The sequence below is a fragment of the Paramisgurnus dabryanus genome, chromosome 10 (assembly GCF_030506205.2).
Source record: "Paramisgurnus dabryanus chromosome 10, PD_genome_1.1, whole genome shotgun sequence".
NCBI lineage: Eukaryota > Metazoa > Chordata > Actinopteri > Cypriniformes > Cobitidae > Paramisgurnus > Paramisgurnus dabryanus.
In genome coordinates, this window is record NC_133346.1 from 3722335 (window position 1) to 3744932 (window position 22598).

General features: G+C 36.0%; 3 protein-coding genes across 3 annotated transcripts; 2 read left to right on the top strand and 1 right to left on the bottom strand.

Annotated features, from left to right (window-relative positions):
• Positions 1–920: 920 nt before the first annotated feature.
• Positions 921–2569, top strand: crybb1 (crystallin, beta B1). Its single transcript, XM_073815923.1, has 6 exons — positions 921–1126; positions 1333–1470; positions 1602–1720; positions 1893–2025; positions 2116–2258; positions 2336–2569. Exons 2-6 carry the CDS (start codon positions 1354–1356, stop codon positions 2511–2513), a joined length of 690 nt encoding a protein of 229 aa, XP_073672024.1. The 5' UTR covers positions 921–1126; positions 1333–1353; the 3' UTR covers positions 2514–2569.
• A 773-nt stretch (positions 2570–3342) lies between these two features.
• On the top strand, positions 3343–9840 carry acads (acyl-CoA dehydrogenase short chain). The gene is made up of 10 exons (XM_065262418.1): positions 3343–3404; positions 4485–4648; positions 4742–4891; positions 5458–5569; positions 6519–6670; positions 6792–6962; positions 8723–8860; positions 8967–9062; positions 9232–9288; positions 9369–9840. The coding sequence occupies exons 1-10, from the start codon at positions 3377–3379 to the stop codon at positions 9519–9521; spliced, it is 1221 nt and encodes a 406-aa protein (XP_065118490.1). The 5' UTR covers positions 3343–3376; the 3' UTR covers positions 9522–9840.
• Positions 9841–10521: 681 nt separating this feature from the next.
• Positions 10522–12485, bottom strand: cldn5b (claudin 5b). The gene has a single exon (XM_065262432.2). The coding sequence runs from the start codon at positions 12345–12347 to the stop codon at positions 11700–11702; it is 648 nt and encodes a 215-aa protein (XP_065118504.1). The 5' UTR covers positions 12348–12485; the 3' UTR covers positions 10522–11699.
• Positions 12486–22598: the final 10113 nt, after the last annotated feature.

Consider the following 22598-nt stretch of genomic DNA (forward strand, 5'->3'; position numbering starts at 1 on the left):
ATTTTTACATATATTATAACTTTAAATTAAAAAATAATGTAAACAATTTTTTTATTTAATTATATGTCAACTATTCACAGATCAAAACTTTAAATACTGAGTTCAATTGACTAATAATGTATTTAAAACACAAGCATGACTTAAATATAGCATTGTAAATGTAATATAACACTGAGTGTAAGGAAATATGGAAATCAAATCATTTGGGATCAACTTAGAAATAACAATGTTTTTTTGGTAGAAATATAAGGCTGTATTATATTTACATATAACATATCATCTTTTATAATATTTATACATTATATTATATATAATTTGTGACCCTGGACCACAAAACCAGTCATAAGTAGCACGTGTATATTTGTAGCAATAGCCAAAAATCATTAGGATAGTAAAGATCATGTTCCAGATATTTTGCACAATTCCTACCGTGAATAAATCAGAAATGTATTTATCATTATCATTAGGACAGCTTTAAATATTTGGATTTGTTCCACTCTCAGATTTCAGATTTATAGTTGTATCTCTGCCAAATATTGTCCTATCCTAACAAACCATACATCAATGGAAAGTTTATTTATTCACCTTTCAGATGATGTTTAAATCTCAATTTTAAAAAATTGACCCTTGTGACTGGTTTTATGGTCCAAATGCACATACTGTATTTAATGATTGGTATACAGTATATACAGTTTTATTCACATACATTGCTTTTTATACATTATCATTAATCTGACTTTTTCCAAATCAAGACTGGGTGTATTTCTTGGAAAGCATGGAAATTTAGGAAAGGGAAAGTTAGAGTTCACAGTAAAAAGTATTAGCTTGACGTGATCTCTGACCCGTGCACACCTCTCATCCATATGCTGCCTATAGCATAGAGGGGCGACTCTCAGACAAAAGTGCCATCATCAGGGCTTTCCATTGACTGTAAAATGCTTACAAGCACTGCGGGGAGAGCCTTCTGGTGCTATGCGATGACCCTGCGGCTTTGGCACAGACAAACTCTGATGACGGCGGGTTTCTATTGTATGCCAACCCCTCTACGTTCCCCTTGCCAGCGTATAAAAGTTAGATCACTGGTGAGAGCCAGGCATCCCAGCACGGCACAGCTGTACTCAAGCAGGTAAGAGTCTAGCAAATGCATCCAGAAAAAAGTTTTTCCAGAGTTCCCTCATTAACTGCTTTGGTTGATGCCATGGATTTACATATTTTTTTAAGCCCAAACCCTTCCATACATCATTCTTAAAGAATTAAAACCTGTCAGACCTTTCTCACCACACTGACCCTCATGATCTTCCCCACCTTTTGTTATTTCTCTCTCCCCCACAGACGTTCTTGAACCCCTTCATCATGTCTCACACCAAGTCCTCCAACCACGGCACCGATGCCAAAGATAAGGGTCCTGGTCCCGCTGCCACCAGCAAGATTTCCAAGACTGGAGATCCAGGAATGATGGGTAACTACAAAGTAAGTGGTCATGTTTTGGTACAACGAATTGTGATTTTTTTAAGGACTTGCTACCTAAAATTAGGTGTTGCATGTCTGGTGGTCCGAACTTAGCCAACACTAAGGGTCTTCTACTGTCCAAACCCTTGCAGATCTTCCTGTTCGACCAGGAGAATTTTCAGGGTAGGATGATGGAGGTCCAGAATGAGTGCATGAATGTTTCTGAACGTGGAATGGACAGAGTTCGCAGTATCATTGTTGAGTGCGGCCCGTAAGTCACTGACACATAGATAAAATCCATAGAGGCTGTAACTAAACGTTGGACAGTCCCTGATGTCTCATGGACACAAATGGCAACATCTTTTTTAACTTGCTTCTGCCGTCTTTTTTTCCGTACTCATGCTGTTATCTTTCCGTCACTCTTTTTCCCTCCATGTCTTCAGCTTTGTTGCCTTCGAGCAGTCTAACTTCCGTGGTGAGATGTTCATCCTGGAGAAGGGAGAGTATCCTCGCTGGGACACCTGGTCAAACAGCTACCGCAGTGATTGTCTCATGTCCTTCAGACCCATCCGCATGGTATGCCTGTCAACATCTGACTTCTTTAAATGCACGGCCCCAGCTAGATGTATCTTGCTCATTTGTCTTTTCCTGAAATCCCACATCCAGGATCCCATGGAACACAAGATCTGCATGTACGAGCTGTCCGACTTCCAGGGCAACAAGATGGAGATCCAGGAGGATGATGTTCCTACCCTGTGGGCGCATGGCTTCTGCGACAGAGTGGGCAGCGTGAAGGTCTACGGTGGAGCGTGAGTATCAAATTTAAACTTAAGACAGCTATCTAATCTCCTACACATTTTAAACTATTTTTTCCCTTCTTCTTTAGTTGGGTGGGATACCAGTATCCTGGCTACAGAGGATACCAGTATCTGTTTGAGAGTGGCGACTACAGACACTACAATGAGTTTTCCGCCTTCCAGCCCCAGATTCAGTCCATGCGCCGTGTGAGGGATATGCAGTTCCACCAGCGCGGCTGTTTTAATCTGACCACCGCTAAACAGTGATCAAAGCCCACTGCGGCCTTGTAGCATAGCAGCTAGCCTTCTCATGGCACTTTTTATCCCTGTTCCTTCCTCCCCTTTCTCAGGATTCTTCCCTCAGAATAGATTCATATCAATCTCACTTTTTATGATGCCAATAATAAACATGTTTTGGAAAAACAAAAGCTAAATGATTTTTTCCTCATTTATTATTTTTAAATGTATCTTTTAATCACAGACAGGGTCACATTTATTTTATTGCTTGCAGTGCAATAAGCCTTGCACACAAAACTAGTACTACTAGGTGGTATACTTCCTTGTAAACTTTACAGATAATACTAAATAGTTAAAATACTTTCTATATAAATATTTTAATTTCCAGGGAAGTGCTTTAAGCTTATAATAATAATAAAGATAAAGATAATAATAATAATAATACATTGTATTTATAATGCGCTTTTCTAAAACTCAAAGCGCTACAAAAAAATATAAACAAGTAAAATATCAATGAAACAAATAAATACAAAAGAACAAAATAATCATATACTCAAAAATATGACAATCCATATAATTTTTATAATGTAGATGTATAATATATTAATAAAATAAGAAATGTATTAATATATAAACATTTTACATTGAAACATTTCTAAATCTTAATAAAAATCATAAGGCTTGTTCAACTTTATACGGCGCCGCAAGAACCGACAGGGGATTACGTACAAGTACCGCGAGAGCGATTCGAAATAATGAGAAAAAGTCTGATTTCAAATCACTCTCGCGCGATTTTGACGTCACTACCGCATGAAGTCGAACACACCATTATCATCACATTACTCCGCTCGCTCTCCTTCCTGCTGTTGCGCAAAAGGAAACTTGTAGCCAAGATGGCGGCACTGTTTAAAGCACGGAGAGGTCAGTATGAGTTTCTGATTGTTGCTACACGTAAACACAGATGTCACACACAACTCACGAGCTAGTTTAGTTTGTGACGAGTGTTGTTTTTGGTGGTTAATTTATGACGGGTCAGTGCAGCGTGTAAAATTGTTTAGGCATATCTTACTGTCTAAATCATTTTTGTTTTGTAATAAATATAATTACAAGACACGATTAATTCGCTTAAAGCAAGCTGTGTCGTTAAACCTTAATTTAACCAATTTTTATAAACCTATTGTAAGTAATATAACACATTTCAAAATACTAACGTTACCTTGCAAACGTGCATTTGTAATTAGTTCTCCATCATTATTTAATAGGAATAAATGAATTTGCATGTGAAATAGTAGTTTGTTGCCTGTCTATACTGTAATAGATGGTTTATTGTCATATAGTAATTTATTTTACGTGACAGCTGCCTGTTTCATTCAAAACTCACGACGAACAGTGTGAATTATATAATTGCCAAAAAAATAAAAGCCTCCTTGTACTTTAAATTTGTATTGTGTAATGCATACTTACACTTTACTTGTGTTTTACGTGTTTACTTGTAATTTGTTAGTTGTGTCCCGCAGTTCCAGTTTGACCTTTCACCTACTTTAACGCTGTCTGTCTTGCGCATGCGCAATAGCATGGTTCACGACTTCGTGTAAAGCCCTTTTTGATAAAACATGATAAGGTTGTGCATGTTATTATAGCAATACTAATTTGCAGATGTACTTTGATAATACCATGATTTTCGTTCATTTAATTAATTACATTTTGTAATATTAACAGATTAAAATGGATAGGAGGTCCTTATTATGGCTCATGTTTACATAATCATGACATCAAAAGTTTGATATACATCAAAATACCGTCTTAAGCACTGTATTAATGTTGTTGCTAGAAATTTACAAATACAATCAAAACATTTCACATTAAAAAAGTTTAACCTTGTTCTATCAATAATATATCAATATTGTTTATATAAGTAATATGTTTTTATATCCTTGGGGGCCAGTGTACATGCATTTATATATTTTTCCCCATTGACCTTTATGTGGTTTTTATAATCAGCTCTAGGAGTGGCAGTGGGCCATGGCATCCGTTCTCTGACCCAGCTCGCAGAGTTACCCGAGCTGCACCAGATGATGAGACAGACGTGTCGAGATTACGCTCAAAAAGAACTTGCACCAATCGCTGGCCAGCTGGACAAAGATCACAAGTACCCGGCCAAGCAGGTAAAATGCCATACAGTTCCCAACAGCGTACAATGATCCCTGCGTCTTGAAACGGTCATTGACAGGTCTTATGGTTTGGTTTTTCCACTGCAGATTCGAGAGCTCGGAGCGCTGGGCGTCATGGCCGTCGAGGTTCCGGAGAGTCTCGGAGGCGCTGGGATGGATTATCTGGCGTACAGCCTCGCTGTGGAAGAACTCAGCCGAGGATGTGCTTCCACGGGAGTTATCGTCAGTGTGAATAATGTGAGTGGCTTTCTGTCCTCTTTCAATACAATCAAGTTAGCAAATGCACAGGAAATTTTTTACAGTTTTTGCATTTAAAAAAATGCAGTGTGCATTACTATTATTGCTTATGTTTATGGATTAGAACAAACACCTAAAGCATCCATGTAGTCCACTTATAACACCTTAGCAAATACATAGCAACACCCTAGCAACCATCTACTACTACACAAGGGGGATTTTGATATGATATACCAAGTTATTTTGATACTGCATTAAACTTGCATTTAATAATATATTCAATTATAAGAGAAAAAAATTGTTTACATAAAAATATTTTGGTGGGTCCCGGTATAGATTATACCCATCTAAGTGGGTTGCAGAATGATACGTTTGGAAACCTCCATGCATTAGCATCACCATAGCTAAACTGTATGCAGTATCATTTATCTGTAGCTCGTTGGTAAAGCATGGGGCTGGCAACACCATGGGTTTGATTTCCAGGGAACACACATACTCATGAATTGTGTACCTGTACTTTCTAAAGGAATAAATCCAAAATAACTAAGATGGCGATTTGTTTTTAGTCGCTGTACTTGGGCCCGGTTCTGAAGTTTGGCACGGAGGAACAGAAAAAGCAGTGGATTACTCCCTTTACCACGGGAGAGAAAGTGGGCTGTTTCGCTCTGAGTGAACCAGGTAAATACAACCGGCTTTCCACAAGCCGTGTTAGATTTCTGAAGGACTAGAAAACACAGATGGGTGATTGTCGCGAAATTAGACTTATGAGGTGTCATGAAACATTTTGATAAAAAAGTAAATGAGTATCAAAATAAGAAGCATACAGTTACAAACATCTCTTCACGTACTATTTTGCACATGATTTCAAATGACATCATACAAACCAATTTTGTTGTTTTTTCCACATTTAAGGGGAACATTTTCATTACCGCAACGTGTCCATGACTGGATTTGGGTTCTTTGACATGGAAATATTTATAATTTAAAAAATTTAAAATATATAAACATTTACAGTAAGGAAACATGTGCTATTTTGTGATCATTCGTAAATGTAGAGACAATAATAAGGAATATAAATGTGTCCAAGACCAATTTTCTCATCCTCCGCAACAATTTTCAATCATTTTTTAAGCCCTCAATGAACTAACATTTTTAAAAAAAATTGTTGGAAGGGACATAATTAACTGTGACACTCAAGATGGCTACCAGGTAAGCAGTTCTTATTTTTTCTCTCCAGATAAAAGTTGAAATTTGTTTGTCATAGTACCTAGACAACTTTTTAGTTCTCATTACCGAAACATAAGTTTGTAAATGTGTATATTTAATGTAATATCATGTTGTGGTAATGATAATTTTTGATAATGGTAATCTAATAAATGTAAATAATTCTATAGGAAATATGTTTTAAATCCTCTGGTTATAGTATATTCAGATCTTATATGTGCAAAAATTGGCTTCAAGGGCTTTTTAAAAAAATCTGATGCTGGACACCTTCTAAGTCTGGATTTCGTGAGAATCACCCAGATATACAGCTGCACTCTTATACTCTATAGATCCATATAGTTGTCATATTTACAGTCGATGACGATTGAGCGTGTTGTGCTACAGTCTTTATTTCACTGTAAAGGAAACGGCAGCGATGCAGGTGCGGCATCGACGTCTGCACGACAGGAGGGAGACGAGTGGGTTCTGAATGGTACGAAGGCCTGGATCACCAACTGCTGGGATGCATCTGCGACTGTTGTTTTTGCCACTACGGACAAGAGCCTAAAACACAAGGTGCACATATTTAAAATGCTGAATCACATCAGTAATAACATAATTCAGTGAAGGGGCTTAATAGCGAATTCAATTTGATTTCTTTTACCAATATTTAAACTATTCTTTATCTCAACATCAGGGAATTAGTGCCTTCCTCGTGCCAATGCCTCATCCAGGGTTGTCTTTAGGGAAGAAAGAGGATAAACTTGGAATTCGGGCTTCATCCACTGCCAATATCATTTTGGAAGACTGCCGCATCCCACTGGGCAACATGCTGGGCGAGCGGGGAATGGGCTTCAAGATAGCAATGGTATGAAGTGAAGGCTCATGAAACCTCCCTTTATCAACTCCATTCCTACCTCACTATCGTAAAAAAAATGCAACTTAAATGGACGTGGGGAGAAGAAATGCAGGGCATGGGAAACAAAGGGGGTATGAACAACTTTCATCTGTCGGTCGCCTCCCTAAATATCAGCGTGCATCAAATAGTTATAGATGAAATATGACAATATTGTATTTGAAGAGATGAAAATGTCCTTAGGACATGGTACCGCATTTTTGCCTTGACACAAACTGCCTTCATGGGCAAGGCCGAAGTCCACCTGTTATTTATCTGCTGTTATGGATAATTAAGCGAAATGTCTTTTCATTGGATGAGAACACGCAGTCTTATGAATAATTATTAGACACCAAAGCATCATTAAAGTGATCACAAAAAACTTAGAATTACATAATCATCTGTTAACTGTTACACTGCAAAAAAAGATTTTCAAGAAAAACATTTGTTAGTATTTTCAGTAAAAATATCAAAAAATTCTTGAGGAGCAAAACGAACCAAGAAAATAAGTCTAGTTTTTATACCAAAACTATCAAATTTAAGTGATTTTGTGCATAAAACAAGGTAAAAAAAAATCTGCCAATGGGGTAAGCAAATTTTTCTTCACTTTTCCTTGAATTTAGTGTTTAAGAAAAATGTTAAAGATTTTTTTTGCTTACCCCATTGGCAGATTTTTTTGCTTGTTTTATGCACAAAATCACTCGAATTTGATATTTTTGGTCTAAAAACTAGACTTATTTTCTTATAATTTTATTAAGAATTTTTAGATATTTTTACTGAAAACAAGACAAAAATACTAAGATTTTTTTTCTTGAAAATCATTTTTTGCAGTGTAAATGGTTTTTTTTTTCTTTCGTTTTTCACAACCCTAAAAACACAACATAATAGTGAAAATCTGACATTCAAACCTGAACACTAAAGCACTAAAATGCATAAATGGGGTCAAATAAATCAGCTTATTTAAATATTCAGGGTTCCTAAGGGTCCTTAAAATCCTTAAGAGTTTGTAAATCTGGGGAAAAAAAATTTAGGCCCTGGGAAGTTTTTGAAAATATACATGCATAGATACAGGTCATTGAAAGTGCTTGAATCTGTTTTATGCAAGAAGTTTTCTGGAAAAAAAAATCCATTTTATTCTCTGTGTAGTGTAGGATAATATCATAAAAATTCTAGACTTTTTAAGCACACATGCTAAACTGTTCACTTTAAATGCTTATATCTTCTGTATGCGAATGTTGATTCATACCAAAATGCTTTTTTTAGTTGTGTTTGACACATGAAAACGTCTCGGGTTACGTATGTAACTGTTGTTCCCTGAGAAGGGAACGAGACGCTGCATCTCTCTTGCCATACTTCCTGCATCCCTGTAATGCCGTCTTTGGCAATATTTCAGATAGCGATATACTTCCTGGCTCCCGCGTCACCCTGTCTTTGTCGTTAAGCCTCACCATTGGTTGAATTTGATATACACATTCAGACGCACTTACCCCTGGAGGCGTCCCCAAAGTGTCACCGCAGTGACGCAGCGCGAGTTCCCTCGAAAGAGAACTGTAACAATGTATCTTAAAAGGTAACACGATGTAACCTTGCTCTCACTTGAAATGTGTCCCCATATTTAATCCTTGAATTTGAGGGAATTTGACCTGGAAAGTCCTTGAATTTGAAGTTACCTAAGGTGTGGGAACCCTGAATATTGGTATGTTTACAATGCAGTTGTATGTTGATGTTGACAGCAAACTCTGGACAGCGGACGGATCGGAATAGCTTCACAGGCTCTTGGAATCGCACAGGCGGCTCTAGACTGTGCTGCAGATTATGCTCATAAGAGAACCGCCTTCGGTGCTCCCATTGGAAAGCTGCAGGCAATACAGGTGACATGCAAGCTGCAGATAATCTCCATCGTGGCTTTTATACATGCTTTCAAATGTTTATCATGTAAATGATACAGCCATCTGCATGCATGAATGTCTTTTTCAGTTCAAACTGGCAGACATGGCCCTGGCAGTAGAAAGCGCTCGGCTTCTCACCTGGAAAGCTGCACTTCTACGGGATGCAAAGAAACCATTTACTAAAGTCAGTGTGTTTGATGAATTATTGAATGTTAAATAGACTGATGATGCATATATAGACATACAGTATGTTGTATGGTATCCATAGACCTTGAGGCCAGAACATGTTTGCATTGTGGCGGTGAGCTTTGCATGGGCTTATAAATACAAATTTAGTTTTTATATTTCTCCAGGAAGCTGCAATGGCTAAACTGTCTGCATCCGAGGCTGCTACCTTTGTCTCCCATCAGGTAATTAATGCACTGAAAATATATTCTCATGACAAAGCATTTAAAGGTCCACTAACTGTTTTTTATTTGTTTCATCGAAGGCCATTCAGGTGTTGGGAGGAATGGGTTACGTAACGGATATGCCCGCAGAGAGACACTATCGTGACGCGCGCATCACAGAAATCTATGAAGGCACCAGTGAGATCCAGAGATTAGTCATCGCAAACAATATTCTCAAAGAATATCAACAGTAGGAGAATCTCGCTCTCAAATAATCTGCCGTTACATCCCTGGAATCTCTTTTTTTATTGGCAAACCACATTACTGTGACTAAAGTGGTGGGATATGAAGAAATGTGTTGATGTTCAATTGGAGACCGACTGTTTGGTTTTTGCATTAAATGCAGTTCTTTGTTTTGCCACAAGAGTGCAGTAGAGTGCCTGACTTTGGTCTTGCACTGGATTTGGGAAATAACCCCTGAACTTTGCATATTTCACTGGGGATTTAAATGCATATGTGATTGTATATAATATGTATTTATGCATTTTTGAATAAATCATGTCATGTTACTAATTTTTTGTAGTTGTGTTATTGTAAATCACTTTATTTTCAAGTGTACAGTTGACTGCATTGAAGAAGATAAAATATAACAAAGTTTTCCCATTGTGTTACTATTATGCTAATATAAGTGACCCTAAACGTTTGAACAACATGGGCTCTACAATTCAGAGATTCAAGCTGAACTGAGTAATGTTTATGTATGTCATTGTTTTTTAAGGTTCGGTATGTTATTTGACTTGTTTGTTCCCAGATTATCTTCTGATCCATGAGTAGACCCTTAAACACTTCATCCCTTCTTCCTGAGCACATGAGGAAATGAGCGCTTGACTTGATTTGGCCTCTGTCCCATGTTGCATGATTTTAATCGAATGAGGGATGAAGGCGCCATCAACTCAAAAGTGATGGTGACTTCTTCCCCATTAACTCAAAAGTGGATCAAAGGTCCTGAGATCAGAAATGATGATAAAGGTTTTGATTAGAATAAAGGTTATGGCTCTGCCTTTTGTCCTCATCTCTTCAACAATGACTCATGATCATTATTTCCCCAAAACTTTAAGAAAACCAAAAGGCTTTTGTCCTGGTTAAAATAAGTTAACGTAAAAATATGTTTTTTTTTATTGCATTACTGTATGCAGCTAGCTGAGATTTTTGCGTCAAGGGATAAAAATCAAATCACCAAAACAACATGGTTGCATCGTTTGTCATTTTTTATTATAAAAGTGTAACCAAAAACGTACATCATTCACTTATATATGCATAACACTTTAATAAAATGAAAGAAATCTTAAAGCTTATTTTCATAAAATAACGTACAATTGGGAGGTTTAGTTCATCGAACATTAATCTGTTTCTCAAGTTTTAGTAAAACAATAGGCATTATAAGTGTCTTATTGAAACAAACAGACCTTAATGAGTGCCCCCTCAGAACAAAACATAGACCCTCCCTTCAACCCCCCTTTAAACCACAAAGATTGGGAGATTAGGGCTATTGACTTTAATATCAGTAACAAAAACCAGTACATTTAAAGGATTTGTAACAGAAATATAATGTTAATACATTTTATGAATGTTTTTATCTGTTTTCATGTTACTGATCTTTTGAAAACAAATGGGACTTTTGGGGAAAAAAACTTTTATAACTCTTTCACTATTAAAAGATGTACTTTTATAACCTATTATTTCAGAGATTTATGCACTTTTCAAATAAATTTTTACCATGACCCTTCAAAAGAAATGAAAAGCACCTAGCGCATTTGAATCTAAAAGCATAACTTTGAATAAAAATAAAAAAGACCTTACAACCACATTCCATTAAAGTTAATGCAATAGCTAACATGAACAATGAACATTTATTATTTATATTTATACAGCATTTAATTATCTTTGTTGATGCACCATTGCAACTGTTTATTGTTAATGCTGCTAGTTCACTGTGCATTAACTATAAACAAAAAATGTTTAAGAGAATTATGTAGAAGTATTCTGCCCTACAAAGGCTAAGTGCAGTAACTACGCAAACACTGAAATCGAGAAAAATTAAAGTATTTTACACCAGCCAGACAAACATGTTACTGCAATTTTGGCACACAGGTTTTTTTCTGAAATGGGACAAATTTGAGACTTTGTCACAAGACAGAACAGATCTCACAAAGCTTATTTCAACCCCAAACTCAATTTTGACCAAATGCGTAGTTACTGCGCAATTGGCTTTGTAGGGCAGCATTGTTCATTATAGTTTATGTTAACTAAACTAACGGAACCTTATTGTAAAGCTTTACAAAAAAAGTTCATCTCCATGTACTGAACAGTTTTGAAGTCCATATATGCACATATAACCACAAGTCCATGAATGATGGGTATAGAGATCATCATCACACATAGTATTTCTTCTCACTGTCCCCATTTACCGTTGAAGGTTTTGTCGGCATGTACTTAAGTGGATATGAAGCTTTCTCCTCATGAGGACGAGAAAAGCACAGAATGGCTCCACCGAGCAGAAGCATCCCGGACGCGGCCCATCCGATGTAAAGCGCAGCTCCAATCTCTCTCTTCTTCGCCGAAGGCACCTGAGGATCGTAAAACTCTGAGATGATGTTATTGGCCATCCAGCACAAGGGCACCAACACGAAGAGGCCTGAGATGATGTACATCACACCTCCGGCACTCACCACTTTGCCTTTTATAGACTCGGTAGTGATGCAGTTGGTGCATTGCGCGCCGGCGATAGTGACTATCAACCCGATGACGCCCATCATCGCTGAGATGACCGTCAGAGCCCGAGCTGTCTGGAGATCAGTGGTTAGGGCCAGGACAGAGTCGTGCGACTTGCACTGCATCTGTCCCGTGCTCTGGACCACGCAGGACATCCACAGGCCGTCCCAGATGCTTTGCGCCACCACGATGTTGCCGTCGATGTACGCGGACACTTTCCACATGGGTAACCCGCAGGCCACCATCACCAAAAGCGTCCCGATGACGCACAGTCCCAGACCGAGCAACTCCAGGCAGGCAGAAATCATCTTTGCCAAACTTATTTGTTTTCAAAGTTCTAGTAAGTAAGTAAGTAAGTGTTGAACTCAATCCAGGTGTATGGAGCAGGTTAAAAATCTCTACATGCTTCAGGATAGAGTGCAGCGCGTGTTTTCTCTAGCTAGTATACAGGGAGGATGCTGTTATACTACACTTGTTTAACAATGAGGAGCTGCTCCGGCCAATCAGAGACTTGCGCGTCTCCCGAAAGCCAATCAGAAGTGAGGAGCGCGGAATAACGGGAAACAGCATCACTTTGAGTTTTTCACCAGAAGCTGGAACATACTGGATTTTTGCGTCTTCCTGGTATTCTTTGGGAGACTTGTAATGACTTTAAACAAGGGTACAAACTAATGAAAAATGAAAATGGATTCATTCTGTCAACATGAAATATCAAAAATGATACCGAGAGGTGCATGGGAAAACGCAAAGGTCCAGATTTTCCGCTTATCACACTTACAATAGTTTATTTTATACATTTATATTTTTGCAAAACTATTGTGCAAATATGTAAACATGCTAAATTCCGAATTATGATTAGTATTATTTTTACTTTTTAAATGTTTATTTATTTATTTCGCTGCATTTATTGATTAATTTAATTTGATAGTTTTATAGTACTCCTTAAATTATACACATCACCTTAAATTTTTCAAAATAACATGTAATGATTTATTTAAAAAAAATGACAGTCCCCCACATTTTGTTGACTATAAGGATCATTGCATTTCCAGGACAAAAAAGGGGACCAATAAAACAAACTGTAACTATACAAGCATCAAATACAAGCATAGTTTTTATCATTTAAATGAAAAAGAGGAAACAGATTCATTAAAATTATAAGACATGCATGTACACTATTAAAATAGAGGTGCTACATAATGTAAAGAAGCAGGGTCGAAATATGACTGATGTGCCCTGGGCACGGACGTCTTAAAGCCCCCTCACCACATATTTTTTGAAAACAGTGTTGCACCTGTACTGTACCATAATGGATTTCGATTGCGCTAAAAAAAAGCATGGAAAAATGCACACAATATTTACTTTTTATACTACAAGTTAAATTGTTAAAAACGTTTTAAGTCTCAACGTTGGAAATCTGTCCCTTAGATAAGTAAAATTAAAACCACACTGGCTGTCCTTTACATGGGAAATAAAAACAGCACGCGCCTTCCGCCTTCAGTTGAACAGAACAGAACAGAGGGCGCGCGCCGCGCAAACACCACACAGGCGTCTGCGTTTCTCTAAACTGGGACGCGTTTATATTTCACAACAACCTATTTCGTTATAAAACAGCATTTAAACATGACATACTAGGAAATAATCGCACAGAATCTCGTCTGACAGCAATAACAACGCGTTTTAAGGTGTCAAGAGCTGACAGGAACAGCTTAATATAAAACGTTGGTGGTACTTTAGCTGGGCATCTTTCGTGATTTCCTTTTGGGAAAACCCTTCCACAAAGTCATCGAAATTAAATGGCCATTTGCAAGACAATGAATTGAGTGAGACACATAACCTCTTTTACGCGTAACTGCACAACATGTTGTTTTTACTCGCCATCAACAGGGATAAGAATATTTATTTATTCAAAACACTTCACCGTATTTAGTGTCATTTTATTGAAATAAAATAAAAAACAAATTATATGAAAAATTTACACACAGTAATTTTGTCATGGTCCCCTGCTGGTTCAGTGCCCTGGGCACGTGCCCAACAGGCCCTTGCGTTAATCTGTCCTTCTATGGTTCTTCTATGGCATCTCTCTTTTTGAGAACCTTTTAAGGACTTTTATTATTGCAATGTATTTGTCATGACACTTACTGTAACATGCCATGTCCTGTAGTTTTGGATTTTAATTGGATTTCATCTTAATGGCATGAATGTGTTAAAGCATTTTATACTTTAATGTCTTTGGATTTCATCTTAATGGCATGAATGTGTTAAAGCATTTTATACTTTAATGTCTTTAACTCGCGTGATCCGGTTTCATCTACGTGCGATCCAGTGTGTCATGTATACAATCATAATGTATGCTTAGATTTGTTACTTCCTGTGCTGAAGCTTTGCTGAGGAGTGGTGCTGGGAAAACAGGAAGAGGAGTCAACCGTCTTATATTTGTGACTGTGAACATGAAGCTGTTTAGAAAACAAGCCGTACCACCTTAGATACCAAAGAGCTGCACACTTACAAGTGTTTTTTTTTACTGCAGATACAAAAACATCCCTTTACTTTCTTTACACTTCCCAAAGTTTACAAGGGGTCCTTCCCAAATGTACTCCATATGGTACAAAAATAATGAAGCATTAACTGGACTCTATGATTATATTCCGATCCATCCAGAAATCAAGAATAAATGATAAGCGGAGAAAGTTAAGTTCTCAAAGTGCAGTAAAAATGCTGACCAACATATTTTGTTTGACTTCTGGAGTTCATTATGGATCATGAATGAGTTAAGCAGGATGTCTGAAGGAAAGACTATTGTTTTTCTGAAGGGTCCGTGTGACACGCTTGCTATATATTTGTTCATGCACATGTACATGTACCAACCTCTATCATCTTTCTGCAATTACACAGTTGCAGTATTTGTGTCTTTTTAAACATTTAATTCTCACAGCTTTGATAAGTTAGTTAATCAGATACTTGCAAGTAGCCTAGTTAGTAAAAGTTGTGACACACATGCATCTCAAGTAGATGCATTCTGCAAGTATTTGTCTTTTTAAAAGTATTATAATAACATAAATATAATGTATATATTTTTAATATAAAGTTGTTATTATTTTACAAGGTGGCATCACTTTATCTACTGTCAGCATTTGCTGTTTATAGCACAAAACATCCTTGTTGTTTTGTTGTCCATGTCAATAACATCCTTGGCATTCCTGCATGATGTGCACAGACTTTTTGCATTGTTTGAAATAAAATATGTTTACAGGATGTCAGTAATTGCTCGCTGACAGCGACAGTTGGTCTCATTGGTTGCCTCAAATTTTTCTTTCTTTCCAAACTGTGTTTACTCTACACTAAATGTAGCATGATAAAGATAGACCACACCAAACCGTTAATGCTTACTACAAACAATTTATTTTTTTATAATTTACCCTCTAGAGACACTTGAGTACACTATCACTGAAGTCCATGTGTTTACTGTGGTATCTGTGCAAAGCATAACAGCGGCCAACATGACTTTATTCATAATGAAGCATTAGATAAGAAAATTAAGGAAGGAAGCAGTGCTTTTCATGATAACACAGAGATGGAAAACAGAAACAAGAAACTTCACAAGCAGAGGCCGAAAGCAAAAATAAAGTGAGTCATTATAATATTCAGACATTTAAAGTTATTATTAATAAAAAAAAACATATATATACCAGTAGACAAAAACATACATATAACATGCTGGTGTAAGATTTCTTTATGTGACCAATAATAACCAATTTGTCATTTTATTTACCATTATCAAAGATTGCACAAGCTACTAGACATCAAAATGGATGCAAAACACTGACAACATGTAAAAATAAAATAAAGGTGCTTAATGACCCCATAAAACAGGGGTTTTGTCAGCCAAACCCCCTTGACCTAAATAACTTACTTGAAGTTCCCCCTCCGCTCGACCTGATTGTGCAAGATAAGTAAGAGATGTCCTCAGGGCAACATATTGTGTTGACCCAAGGACAACACTTTTGTAAATAAAACCTAAACTCACCCCAAAACCCCAACCCTAACTATAGCTAAAACCAGAGGAAACAACAATGGTCTAGAAGCAGCTAATCCTGGTTGTAAGCTCAAACTTATTTCTGATTGGTTGAAATGTTGTCCCAGGCAGGGTCAACAAAATGTTATCCTGAGGACCTCAACCACTTGGCAAAAGGGGAGCCGAGTGGCTCCTGTGATTTTTAAGTAAATATTTTAATAATTTAATAGCACATTAGCATGTTTAACTTCAAAATCATTAGTTTATGTGTTGTTTAAGATTTTCTCAATATTTTGATTTTTTGCACCCTCGGATTCCAGATTTTTTTATATTTGTATCTCGGCCAAAATTGTCCTACATCAGCGATTTCTTCTTCAAGGGCCAGATTTTACCCCTATTTTTACCTTTTATATATGTTTTACTTTTATCTATTTTATATATTGTTATTATAGATTGTTATAACTTATGTTGTTTTTGTTACTTTTTATTAGGTCATATATTAAAAAACATGCATTTTCAAAAAATATATATTTATTTTGCTTTTTAATTACTGAAAAGTCATATTTCCTTTTTTAAATATTTTAAAAACAATTGCTGTGAAACATTGCAAGAGCCAAATGTTAATAGTTTAATGAACATTGCACAAAAAGCAAGTGTAAATAATCAAACATGTATTTTTGTAAAGCACTAACTTTTTAACTTCTTTTGTTTATAACTGTTTAACTTTCATAAATTGTTACATTTCAAGTATATAGCCTATAGTCTTCTCCTAATGACTAAAAGTGTTTTCGTTTATTTACTATTTCAAAGATATATAGGCTAAACCGCCTTTCCATTGTTCACTACATCCAGACACGATAGTCAGAGTTCGCCCCCTAGTGGCAGTTGTAATGAAATTTAATGAATTTTTTATGTATCCAAAGCTCAAACTGGATCCAAAAAATTACACATACGCAGATGGTTGGCACCCCACGCAGTCCTTTTCTGGCTCTATTTCCATTTTATTGGCCGCCATTTGTCATGTACAGTGGCAAATCTAAATCTAAAAAATTGGGGTAATTTTTATTGAGATTTATACATAATCTAAAAGCTGAATAAATAAGCTTTGATGTATCTAGGACAATTTTTGGTCTATAATGGTTTATAATAAGAGAAACGCTCACATTCACAAAATACTTGCAAGACGCTTACTTAACACTAAACTCATAAGATTAAACGAGTATCTGGCAAACGCGAGTGTCTTTTTTATCATAAACCCCTTCGAAGCATCTGCAGCAGGCACTTATTTTGACATGATGCATTTGGTTTACATGATGCGCCGAACACATATTTTGACATGACGAACCACACACATAACAGGCTAAATACATGTTTTGACGAGCTTCGCATCGTGCACCCTCGAAAAAGAAGCCACTGGCCTGAAAATCTGGAATCGGAGGGGGCAAAAAATTCAAAATATTGAGAAAAATCGCTTTTAAAGTTGTCCAAATGAAGTCCTTAGCAACAAATATTACTAATGATATACATTTTTATTTATATTTACGGTAGAAAATTTGTAAAAAAAATTCTTCCTTGAACATAATCTTTAGCTAATATCCTAAAGATTGATAATTTTGACCCATACAATGTATTGTTGGCTATTGCTACAAATACACCCATTTGACTTGAAGAACCTTTCTGTTTTACCTAAGGGGGACATGGAGCAAAAATTTAATAAAGTTTAGTTTCACGTGCGCACGTGAAACTATCGTGTGCTCACATGAAACTATCGCATGCTCACGTGAAACTTTCGCGTGTGTACGTGAAACGTTTGCGTGCGTGCATGAAACTTTCGCTTTCATGTGTGCACACAATAGTTTTGCTTTCACGTGCGCACGCGATAGTTTCACGTGTGCACGCTATAGTTTCACGTGTGCGTGCAATAGTTTCACGTGCGCACACAAAAGTTTCACGTGAGCAGGCAAAACTAAACATAAAAAAATTCTGCACATGAAAGATTCGTGTGAGCACATGAAACTAAACTTTGGATTTTTTGGTCACATTAGGGGCTCAGTACTTCCGATTATAAAATAGTGATAGAAATTCTTTAAAGAACATTAACTGACTGGTTCTTTAATTAAGGAACCAAAAATTGTTGTCTTAGCAACTGCATAGCAACACCCAAACAAAACCTATATTCTTAAAAATTGTGCTAAAATGTATTCTTTCAGCGATGCCTCAGAAAAAAAATTTGGTTCCCCCAAGAACCAAAGATTGTCAAAAGAATAACTTCTTTCTTACTTTTTTTTTGTAGTCTGTAGGATCTTTTCTACAACAAAGAATATTTTGTAGAAAGGTTCTGTAGATGTTAAAGATTCATTACAGGCCGTCAAAGAACCTTGTATAAACCTTGTGACTGCATGTTTTGCACAGGTGAACAGCCCTCACATTAAACTTTGACATGAACCAGGTCATTGTTTAACACCGAAAGAAAACATGGTCAGATTAAAACAAGGTCAGCTTAAAAAGCTGCCATCATTTCCTGACACTCATTAACCTCTCATCCGTATGGAAGTATAATTACAAGGAACACAAACAAACGCTGCATTAATCAAAGCAGTGAATCACATGTGCGCACGTTCCAGCATTCCAGTGAGCGGATTTGTTTTATCACTCATAGCAGCTTTTTCATCTTGACTTCTGTCCAGGCAGTGACAGAAGAACTGGAGAAAAAAAAGCGCTGATGTGCAAGTTTTCCCCAGATGTTTCCTCCTTGAGACCACACCAGGTGTCCCCTGTTAAACACGTACAGCATCTTACAGGCTGTGATGTCAGCCAGGACGTGACTACCAAAACAAAGCATTTACTTCTTCTTTGGCACCAATGGGCAGCTGAGAAGCTCAGTTAAATGAATGATCAACAGGCAAACACCTGAGGTGAGCCATGGGGTGTCACGTGGGCTGAGTGAGGAAATCCTGTCCTGTCTTATTATTTCCCTCAAGTCTATTGTTCTAGAGAGATGGCCAATCCGACTTTCTCACCAACCATCATTTCCTATATTATTAATTTTTTACAAACTTTCTAAACTGTTTGCTATCACATGGATATTTAAGTTTCGGTTTAGTTCTTCTGTATTCTTGTAACTCATTTGGAAGTGAGACAGTTTCAACGTCATGGGTTTAATTCTACAAATCTTCATTTCCAATTAATCCACTTGAGTTACTACATGATTTTGTTGTATTAAAGTATCAATGAAACTGAGCCGAATATTTCCTGTTCCCAGCATGTTTTGTTTATACATGCATTAGGGGATTATTTACAAATGTATTATGTGATTTTCAGTAAAGAGATAGGCTTGTTAGTGTTTAATGTTCATTTATGTTCAATGATAAAATACTTTTGACATTTGGTTACCATTGTGCAAGAATAAACGCGATAGTTTCATGTGCGCACGCGATAGTTTCACTTATTTAATTTTTGTTCCATGTTCCCTTAAGGGAATTTAGAGGATTTAAAAAATATTTCCTATAGAATTATTTACATTTTTTAGATTATCATTATCAAAATGATCATTACCGCAACATGATATTATATTAAATATATGCATTTACAAACTTGTTTCGGTAATAAGAACTAAAAAGATGTCTATAGGTAGTATGACAAACAATATTTCAACTTTTATCTGGAGAGAAAAAATAAGAACTGCTTACCTTTAAACCATCTTGTGTGTCACAGTCAATTATGTCCCTTCTAGGGATGGGCATTCGATTAAATTTTTTTAGTCGATCGTCGGAAGAATTAACGATCGACTATCGATTAATCATTAATATTTTGATCATAAAAATAATTATTTAACTTTTATAATTCAAAAATGTTGAATACAAAAATACAGCGCGTTTTCCTCCATGAGACCTTTATTACAAGATCAACTTGTGGCAAACACTTAAACTACATTTAGTTAGACAAATGGAACATATATGCGCTTGAATATGCGGTGCTCTAAAGCAGCGGAACCTGCAGCTGCGAGCCGCATTCTTAAACAGAGACCTCATTTGTTCCAAAAAATCATGACCTCTTCATGATTATTTTGTTGAAATCAAAACGGAAGGTCACAGATAACGGAGTATGGTGTCAAATATTGCACCCTGGTGGTAAAATGTGGAATTGCTGCCACACAGTGAAATTCATTTAATTGCTTCAAGACATACGCTACACTAGGCAACGCAACCTGCATTAGATAAAAAAAGTATTCGATTAATCAATAACAAATTAAAGTCATCGACTAAATTCTTAACGATCAATTATCGATCGTCGATTAATCATGCCCATCCCTAGTCCCTTCCAACAAATGTTTTTTTTAAAATGTTAGTTCCTTGAGGGCTTAAACATTGATTGAAAATTGTTGCGGAGGATGAGGAAATTTTTCTTGGACACATTTATATTCCTTATTATTTACCAATGATCATCAAATACCACATGTTTCTTTACTGTAAATGTTTATAGTATACAGTGAAGATTTTATTTTTTAAATTTTGTAATTATAAATATTTCCATGTCAAAGAACCCAAATCCAGTCATGGACACGTTGCGGTAATGAAAATGTTCCCCTTAAATGTGGAAAAAACAACAAAATTGTTTGTATGATGTCATTTAAAATCATGTGCAAAATAATTCATGAAGAGATGTTTGTAACTGTATGCTTCTTATTTGATACTCTTACTCTGCATTTACTTTTTTTTCAAAATGTTTCACAACACCTCATAAGTATAATTTCTTGAGAATCACCCTATTGTTAATATATCAAGTTCAATTTACAAAAAAGTCCATCTTTGTAAGTTCTGCTCATTTAAAGCCATGGCAAAGATGAATGAGGTTTTGAAGTCAAATTTACTTAAATATCTGAGTTAGTGTACTCAACATTTGTTTTTTAACTTACCTAAATCAGGGAATTTGAAAATTAATAATAAAAAAATAAATAATAAAAATATGTATCTGATTACCTCAATTTTAAAAGGTTTTTTCAACTTATTTACAGTATAAATTGTTCTTGCTCAGATTTCAACACGCATAATAAGCAAACATAAGCTACATTTACATTGAGAAAGCTTTACACCTACATCTAGCACCACTTAGTACCCAATTGCATATGTATTTTGTCCAATAATATTAGACAAATGCCAAAAAGACAGTAAAGTATATTCCAAAACAGGAATGTATTAGATTTCACATATATAAAAATAATTGCAACACATTTTTTATGAATTTAATTTTTACATAAAAATGGTCATGACTGACCTTTTTGGAGTTTATTACACTGTAAAAAGTGAAAAATTGGTTTAACTTTTACACCTAAAAAAATTTAAATTTTCACTAAAATAAAAATGTTAGTTAAAAAAACTTTTTAGGTGTTACCAATTGAAGTAACTTCTTAAGTTGATCCAACTTTTTACTTTTTACAGTGGGTGTAGATTTGTAGATATTTCTTATTAAAAGTATTTATAATATTATATTTATAAACCAAAATACTTATTATAAAATATTATATTATACCGTAAACAATTCTATGCTTTCTTTTTTTGTTGAATAAACTCAGATTTAAAAGTCATTTCAATTACTATTATTTATCTTCACAAGAGATGAGATGCTACAACTTAAAACAAAAACATTGTTTTATTTTACTTTAACTATATTTAATAAGTTATAACAACTCATCTCTTGTCAAGGTAAATAGTTAAAATGACAAAAAAATTAAGGCAGCAAAGATTAAAAAAAAAAGTGTAATATATAGTTAAATGACACATCTCTTAATAGACTCTGTAATGACCAATGGGCTAAACAATAAGACACTTCAATATGATTTGTGCCTCAACAATCATGTTACTCATACGAATTAAGTGAAAATGTAAATATTTGAATGCCTAATGTTATGAGTCACCGAGAAAGTTCCTTTCAAAAGTCGCCCCAGCCCCTGATGTGTCATTCTAATGTTTATACTTTTATAATCTCACTGCATTCTTAAAGGACAAGTTCGGTATTTTAGACTTAAAGCCCTGTTTTCAGATTGTTTATGGTCAAATAGAATGGTTTTGACTGAAATTGCGACATTTTCGGCTGCCCTGAGAATTTTCGCGTGTTTGTGTTTCAGCTCAGACCTCTACAATGGGTTTATAGGTGCACTGGAACAATCCTTCCTAAAATGCATTAAACTTTCGTTTACAAAGACGTGAAACTCACCGAGTGGTCAGGGGTGTTCACTGATATGCTCACACAAAAATCGCTCCAAAAGACGCATTCCAACAGGTTTTATCGTAGTTTTTACCAACTCCATTGACTGTATTAGACGTCCTGTGAGGTACGGTATTACTCCGCGCCGGGAACTTTGTTTCTATTCTTGCAATTGGCAAAGGCGGATTAGCGCCACCACCTGGGCTGGAGTGTTTATTATTCAAGCTCTAAGCGGAAGAATGTACGGGTGTGAGACGTTTGGAAAAATAGGTCCACAAGTTAACAACGAATGCTAAAACAGCTGTTGGAAAGCATCTTTTGCAGCGATTTTTGTGTGAGC

Excerpts from the sequence above, each read along its gene's own strand:
- crybb1 (XM_073815923.1), top strand. The coding sequence starts at position 1,354 with ATGTCTCACACCAAGTCCTCCAACCACGGCACCGATGCCAAAGATAAG. Across the intron at positions 1,721-1,892 it reads ATCATTGTTGAGTGCGGCCC|CTTTGTTGCCTTCGAGCAGT; the intron begins GTAAGTCACTGA and ends CCATGTCTTCAG. Across the intron at positions 2,026-2,115 it reads CCTTCAGACCCATCCGCATG|GATCCCATGGAACACAAGAT; the intron begins GTATGCCTGTCA and ends TCCCACATCCAG.
- acads (XM_065262418.1), top strand. The coding sequence starts at position 3,377 with ATGGCGGCACTGTTTAAAGCACGGAGAG. Across the intron at positions 3,405-4,484 it reads ACTGTTTAAAGCACGGAGAG|CTCTAGGAGTGGCAGTGGGC; the intron begins GTCAGTATGAGT and ends TTTTATAATCAG. Across the intron at positions 8,861-8,966 it reads GAAAGCTGCAGGCAATACAG|TTCAAACTGGCAGACATGGC; the intron begins GTGACATGCAAG and ends TGTCTTTTTCAG.
- cldn5b (XM_065262432.2), bottom strand. The coding sequence starts at position 12,347 with ATGATTTCTGCCTGCCTGGAGTTGCTCGGTCTGGGACTGTGCGTCATC.